The following is a 7,813-nucleotide window of genomic DNA, read 5'->3' as shown; positions in this document are numbered from 1 at the left end:
TTCTGCGCGCGTTGCTGCCACACGGAGGTGGGGCGGGCCTTCTGCGTGTAAAAACACCGCCGCTCGGGTTATTGATGGCGACAGGAGCCTCTGATATTCGCAAATAAAAGACGGGGAATACGTTGTCAGATATGTTTCATCCGCGGCCATAAATATTTAAAAGATGCTTCTAATAAAAGACGGGGAAATAAAACGCTCTATCTTTTGTAAGCGTCCTTCTCTGGCTGTATATTTCGCTGACATCACACCCACAGCACGCAAACACACTATACAAAACACAGGAGAAGAATATTGTTGTCTTTTGTTAAAAAAACTTTTAGTCACCGCATGGAGTCAGGACCAGCAGATGTCTGTAAACATGGTGAACAACAAAACAACAGAAGACTGAAAAAAAGGTTTCACGCTCAATCGAACGTCCCATTTTTGTATAAAAATTCATAATAATAATAATTATAATAATAATATTGTTCTCTGAACAGTCCCTTTCACGTGTCAAGTTTCTTTAAAGATTTTTGCCGCACTATCTCTGAGTTCTGTGCAGAAAAATAATATTGTTTTGTACAGGATAGTTTTTTTCCCCTTTTTAAAATGTTTACGGAAACTTTTTCGAAGCGCTGTCTGCGAGTTCGCTGCTCGGGAATAGTTAACCTTTTTTCCCGAACATGTGTTAGGGACTCTCTGGTTCAAGGTCCGTGGGTTGTGTGCGTGGAAATAATACGTTGGATTCCGGATAATTCGTTAGTTCGCGTTCCTTGAAAAGTCTGTGTGCCAGGGAAGCGCTGCCTGTACGTGGTGTGCCAGGGAAGCGCTGTCTGTACGTGGTGTGCCGGGAAAGCGCTGTCTGTTTGGCTTTCACCACGTCCACTGCTGGGCCTGCACCAGGTGGTGGGCCGTGGGGTACTGGGCGCCGCTGGCCGAGCTGTAGTGGGCGTTATACTGCATGTGCTGCTGAAGGGACTGGGCGCTGTAGGCGGAGAAGGGGAGGCCGGCCGGGAAGCTGGCCGCCAAGTCCTGCGCTTTGAGCGTGTGGCACGGCTTGCCGTCCCGCACCAGCACGGGCACGGCCACCCTGCGCGGCGAGGGCAGCGGGGTCACCTCCATGCCTTTCTCGGCCCGGGCCCGCTTCATCTTGTAGCGGTGGTTCTGGAACCAGATCTTGACCTGGGTGGGCGTCAGGCGGATCAGGCTGGCCAGGTGCTCCCGCTCGGGCGCCGACAGGTAGCGCTGCTGGCGGAATCTGCGCTCCAGCTCGTAGGTCTGCGCTTTGGAGAAGAGCACCCGCCGCTTGCGCTTCTTGCCCGACTCGCTGCCTCCGCTGCCGGACGGGTCCTTCTCCGTGTCCGCGGACTCGTCCGCCGAAGGCTCCGGGGATTTGGGCGAGGAGTCCTGCTGTGGGTGTCCGGACGCCAGGCCGTGTACTGTAGAGAGGCACAAAAAAAAGAGTCGGATGAGGTTACAGTCCCTTCACGTGATTGTTACAGATTTGTAGAACAGGCTTGGATACATGCGTGTGACATATTCATCTTGAACACACAATAATTAAAACGTACACATAACCAGTGAGATGCTCGGCAGTATACCCTCCAAAGTCCCACACTGCACTTGGCTGCTACTGAAATCCTTTCGCCCATAGGTTATGCCAACCCCCCATGCCGCCTGCCATCCTTATTTGCCATGCATTACCCTAATGCAGGGCAAAGCGCTCTATATATATATATATATATATATATATATATATATATATATATATATGTGTGTGTGTGTGTTTAATAACAGGATCGAGTTTCCCCTTCGTTGTTAAACAACCTGCAACAACAGGCTGACTTCCAAAGGTTTTAAACATGTATGCCTTGGTAATGTTGTGCTTCTTAGAACTGATAATTATGCGGAACGATTTTTTAAAACGGCCCCATACTTCGTTCGCGTTACGCTTGCGTCTCGTCACTTCAGCGCACTCACTGAGTATAAGCCCCACTCAGCGTCTCCCTTTTTGGGCTAAGAAGACACAACCCAGGGCCTGCTTTACAAAAACATTTTCCCCATGGGGGGGGGGGGGGGAACCCCCACTGGAAAAGGCTACCGGAATCGGGCCCGTGCTGTTTTATTTAACACTATGCCCTCCTTGAATACTGAAATGCGCCATGCTCGCAAGGTGTGTCAATTATGCACCGTGTATGTCAAAGTCATGGCAAGTTGAGCCGTTTTGGGGGTTTGAGCCCATGTGCTCCCCACCGCCGCCTGCCCTTCGGTTTATAATGTGCACTCGCTTGAGGAATGGACTTTGTCAGGAGGATTTTCAAATATTGCACCCACACACACGTGTACATAGTGCATCTCGTGTATGTGCCCTTCAAGATATTGCCCTTTCAAAGCCTTGAAGGCTTAACTGATCCACTTCACCAGAGGCCTTCTGAAAGCAGACACTGCCTCGCGCTCTTATACATTTGACTCGCGTGACACATCCAAGCAATAACACGTGTGCTACGTATGCCGTGTTTTGCATGTTTGTAGTTGGATAAGCGCATGCCCGCCGTCCTAATATATATATATATATATATATATATATATATATATATATATATATATATATATATATATATATATATATATATATATATATATATATGTGTGTGTGTGTGTGTGTGTGTGTGTGTGAGAGAGAGAAATAAGAGAGAACCTACCCACTACTTCTTACAGTTGTTTAAATTCAGATGCTTTGTTGTTCATTGATTTTTAAAATACGAAGAAGCGTTTCTGCATTTTTTATAAACTGTCCATAAAGCACACTTTCTTTGGAAAGCGTCTTTGGTGTACACGTTTCCATTCGTGAACGCGAGTGACATTCAGCCGGCCACTCTGCTCCAGGACCCATTTGCTTTTTTTGTTGTGACAGGATGCTATTGTCGCCCTGTTCCCTTCTCTGCCATCATTGATAGCGTCAAGACACCTTCTGAACCGAAGCTTTCGGCGCTTTGCAATAAATGGACACCCCCAGCACTAAATTAGAAAAATAAATTGCATCCACGTGCATTTTTTATTTTATTTTTTTAGCAAAGAGCTGACCTGTCCATGATATACAGGAACGGCGCTGCCCCCTTTTAGCGACTAGTCGCACATGCCAGCGCGGCACAGGCGCCCGGGGCCACCGGGAGCCCGGGGTGCCATCGGAAGCCTGCGAGCCCCATCCCGCGGCCGCTGCTCCCCGCCAGGGACGTGGATCGATTTTTAAAGATGACTCCAACAAGCCGCTCATTGATCAGGGCGCAGCCGGCAGCATTTGCACACTGGCCCATGCCAGAAAACGAGCTGAGCGGGGGCCGGGACTTGCACAAAGATCTCTCTGTCTCAGCAGGGGGGGGACCCTTTTTGTGTGGCTCGCGGGACACTCAAAGTTGGTGTTCATCCTCGAGTGATTTTTTCAAGGAAGAAAAATCAGCAGCCAGAAAAGCAAACCGTAAAGGTGATTTCGCCTGACGCGCTGTGCGCTTCCACTATTTACAACAGCCCAGAATCTGAAACCAGCGGGGGGGGGGGGGAGATTGGGGTGATTAGGGAAATGTTTGTACCCACATGAATCGGACAACCACGGCAGTCTGCCAATAGCCCCAGAAAGAGTTTGCAGAAGGCAGGCGAGATGATGTGGGAGGGTGGGGGGCTCACATCCTTCGTGCAGGCTGAGCGAGGAGGGAGGTGTCAACGAAAAGTCAAGCTCAGGGCAAATAAACATTTCAACAAAATACATCGAAAACACACAAACAAATACAGCTGCACGCGGCTTTCGAGGGACACCTTGGTTGGAGTGGAGGGGGCGGGGGGGGCTACCCCGGGCAGTGGTTGGAAGGGGGGCAGGTGCGCGCGCGCGGGCGGGCGGGCAGGGTCTAAGGGCGCAGACACTTACTGGAGTACTGGATGCTCTCCGTGGTGGCCAGCCACCGGGTGTACGGGTTGTCACTGCTGTCGTAGAAAGGGTTTTTGACCGGAAGGCTCCCCACGGTCTCCAGCGGGCTCTGTCCACGGGCCCCGGCTTTTTTGGGGTTCTCGTCCCCCTCGGGCTCCTCGTCGGACCCTTCGGGCCCGGATCCATCCTCGTCGTTGGTGTCCGGGAGGTCGAGGATGTCTTTCACCGAGAAGCCCGTCTTGGTGCTTCCCAGCGCCATGCTTGCTTTTGGACCAAGAAAGTTGTGGCCACCAGGCTCTCAGTCCGCCAGTTCTCGGGGTTCCAGGCTCGGCGGTCGGAGGGGTGCAGAGTCGGGCAGGACTCCGGAATGCAGGCTGAGGCCCAGGGCCGCGGCTGGAGGTAGGGTGCGCGGCTGGGGGAGGTGGTCGCCCTAGGGTGGGTGGTCAGGTGTCTTCACTGGAGCGTCCTGCTGAGGCGCACTGAGCTGTCGCTGGATGCCAGGGCAGAATAAGCCATTGCAGGGGCGACCAGTCCATATAAGGTTGCTGTGCAGACACCGGACCTGCGGAGAGCAGAGGAGAGGAGGCATTAAAAAACGCAAAAAAGGTTGGCCACGTGTGGGCGGGTCTTAGGAGTCAAGTGGATGAAGACAGTGTTTGCAGACGTGAAATTGTGGGTTTGGGGGGGTGCGGGGGGAGCTGCAAGCGCCCACCATTGGCGCGGCGCGAGTGATGAGTGGTGTAACGTGTCAATTAATTACAAAGACGGGGAGGGCCTTTTACACGCTATTTACATACAAAGGACCTCCAAGGCGTCCTCATATCCCACACACTCGAAAGTACCGATTTAACAAATTGAAGGAAGAAGGGGAAAAATTCTACAGCAGTGACACCCCCTCCCCCCTGCACCCCCCCATCACACTTCACGGATTGCTGTAAATGCTGGTAAAAAATGACAGCTTTGCCAGCAGCGGCCTTAAGCTGAACGCCGCGGAAGGGGAACCCGCCCAATTACCGGCTCCTGCCCAAACAAGCGACCGCTCGATGGCAAGAGACCAGCGGATGTAAACCTCCTAGGTCAATATTTTGGTTGCGGCTTAAGGATGAGTAGGGTGCTTTAAACAACACCTAATTTATTCGGGCTGGCTCCAAAATAAACCAAAGAGGTAATAAACTGGGTGTAATCGCTCAGGATCCTGGCCTAGCCACAAGAAACAAATGCACTCCCTTCACTTCCAGGCCTTTATCACTGGGAATCATAGGTATGGCGAACTCTCCCCCCTGGATTGGAAAGACCACTTGCCGTCGCATTCTACCGTAGGTGATAAAATGTCCATTTGATACATTTTATTTAAACCTCCTTCCCTCCGTCCCTCCCTCCCTCTCTTCCTTCTTCCCTCCCTCCCTCCCTTCCTTCCTTCCTTCCTTCCTTCCTTCCTGCTTCCTTCCTTGCTCTACGTTTCCGTTCATTCTTTGTGCTTCTCCCTCTTTCTTTTCTCTCCTTTCATTCGCTTTCCTTTTGTCACTGTATCTTACTGTCTTTATTTTTTTTGTATGTATGTCTTTCTCCGAGTTATCCTCTTTCTCGTTACCCATCCCTCTAGTTTCTTTCTTTCTTTCTTTCTTTCTTTCTTTCTTTCTTTCTTTCTTTCTTTCTTTCTTTCTTTCCCCACGATTTCCTTTCTTTTCTCTCGTTTCGTTTGCTTTCCTTCTGTGCTACTTTGTTCATTTTCCTGTCTTTCTTTCTTTCTTTCTTTCTTTCTTTCTTTCTTTCTTTCTTTCTTTCTTTCTTTCTTTCTTTCTTTCTTTCTTTCTTTCCCCACGATTTCCTTTCTTTTCTCTCGTTTCGTTTGCTTTCCTTCTGTGCTACTTTGTTCATTTTCCTGTCTTTCTTTCTTTCTTTCTTTCTTTCTTTCTTTCTTTCTTTCTTTCTTTCTTTCTTTCTTTCTTTCTTTCTTTCTTTCTTTCTTTCTTTCTTTCTTTCTTTCTTTCTTTCTTTCTTTCCCCTCATCTTTTCTATCACCCCTTCTTTTGTTTATTGACTTTAATGTTTTCTATTTGTTCGTGTTCTTCTGGTTAATGCAACCCTGTGTTGGCAATCCCAGTATTTGCAGAATTTTCCCATTATCGAGCCTACATTATCGACCGCGGACACACACACAGTCGGATTTCTCCTGCAAACGTACAAAAGGGACAAGCGAAAAAGCTCGCTACATTCCTTTAAAAGTCCATATGTCGATGTTTCTGATTGTTTCACTTGAGTCGGCATTTCTTGTATTCTCTTCTTTCAGGAGCGAGGACTTTGTTCGCGCCCGGGAGGGTTAATAGCTCGGAGCCCTGGGTTAGATTGCGTTAAATCTCCATTCTCCGCCTGACCTGCTAACTGAACTATCCCCAAAGCCCCTCTCCTTCAAAGGGGACGGCCCTCCATCGCGTTATGTATCTCCCCCGCAATTATTTGCCAATTGCTGCTCTGCCCACTGTCCGCGCGCCGGACGAAACTTGACTGTCTAATTACAATTCTGTCCGAGAGAGATTTGGGCAGTTTAGGGGGATTTGCAGCCGGAGTTCAATGTGTCGCCCCCCACACTCCCTGCTCCCTTTGAGGGTGGGGGTTGCCCCTCTCTCCCCCGTGCAAGTTGGCTCAGCTCGTCGCGGCCAGGGTGGCGCGGGGCTTCTTTCGTCTCATCCGTGTGTGCCCCGCATCCCTCCCCGGCCGGGCCTGCGCTGTGTGCGCCGCGGCTGACAATGGCCCGCGGGGTGTTAGGCGAGCCCTGAGCGCATCCTGGGTGGTCGGACCCGGGCAAACACAAATACAACCCGATTGCTAAGCTGCGGACAATGGGCCAAATGTAGACAAATGTCCGGCTCCCCTTGCAAGCTTTTGTCCCGGACCCGTTTTTGCATTTATTTCAGTGGCGAAATAATACGTGATTGACGCCCTCTTACAATGTGTTCTAACTGTTTGGAATAAATCGGAGGTTGTTCCTAGTTGTCATGGCATTCAAGCGCATTCAATGGACTGTCTCTTCATTCATGCCCCAATCCCCCTCCCCGCCCCCACTCGGCGCAATATTAAGGAAAGCCCCTCCGTGTGGATGCTCTGCGCTTCTCCCGAGTGAACGCCGATTAATGCTGCAGGGATCAGACCCTACCCTGCGCCCCACACACCGCCCGCACCTTGGCGCGCCACCCTGCTCCCGAGCCGCGCCACAGCATGCATGCGCTTGGGGAGAGGGGGGAGGGGGGGGGACTTTACTGCAAAGGCGCTTGCAAGTTCCAATTCTTTAAAACTATATTGCATAGAAATGCGACACGGAGGAGAGAAAAATGCACAGTATATACAATTAACATGCTAGCATTGCTCCATACGAACGAGCGGGCATGATCTTTGCCTGGCATATGTGCACTACACAGTTGTGCTACTCAAACTCCCATTCAGGGCAGATCCCATTAAGAACATTGTGCGCCCCCCCCCTATATGCAATGTCCGTTTGCTGATACATACAGCAGCAAACTATGGAACGCTCTACCCAATGCACCCAGAGCAGAGACTCCCCTTGGCATTCCGAAAAGGGCTAAAAACCACACGCTTCAACTAATTCAGCCTTCACCCCTCACATACCCCCTCTCTCTCTGCTTTCCTGCTGTAGATACGTATTCCTCATGTACTGCTACACTAGCAGTAAATGATACATTCTTATGCTACTGTAACTAAGCACGTTTTATGTAATCAAACGCAAGTGTCTGAAACAGCGCCACGATGCCTACGGGCTGCTGCGCGCTTTATACATGCGAATAAATACATACTAAATAAAGACATGCATTGTAACTGTTCGGCGGGTTTCTTTACACATGTCTTGCTATCTTTCGTTGGGCGGCCCGTGTGAGCGTGGCAGGTTGGCTCTATCACACA

The 7,813-nt window shown here is 50.3% G+C and overlaps 1 protein-coding gene across 1 annotated transcript in view; it reads right to left on the bottom strand.

Moving 5' to 3' along the window:
• Positions 1-306: 306 nt before the first annotated feature.
• NKX2-2 (NK2 homeobox 2) overlaps positions 307-7,813 on the bottom strand; it is a 153,755-nt gene continuing 146,248 nt past the window's right edge. The window contains exons 2-3 of the mRNA XM_069609020.1: positions 3,899-4,460; positions 307-1,418 (exon numbers count right to left, since the gene is read on the bottom strand). Of these exons, the coding sequence (XP_069465121.1) occupies positions 853-1,418; positions 3,899-4,157 (825 nt within the window). The 5' untranslated portion in view covers positions 4,158-4,460 and the 3' untranslated portion in view covers positions 307-852. The remainder of the gene's footprint in view (positions 1,419-3,898; positions 4,461-7,813) is intronic.

The sequence above is a fragment of the Ambystoma mexicanum genome, chromosome 4q, assembly GCF_040938575.1.
Source record: "Ambystoma mexicanum isolate Mex_15411 chromosome 4q, UKY_AmexF1_1, whole genome shotgun sequence".
Taxonomy (NCBI): Eukaryota; Metazoa; Chordata; class Amphibia; order Caudata; family Ambystomatidae; genus Ambystoma; species Ambystoma mexicanum.
This window is presented reverse-complemented; position numbering and strand designations above follow the sequence as displayed.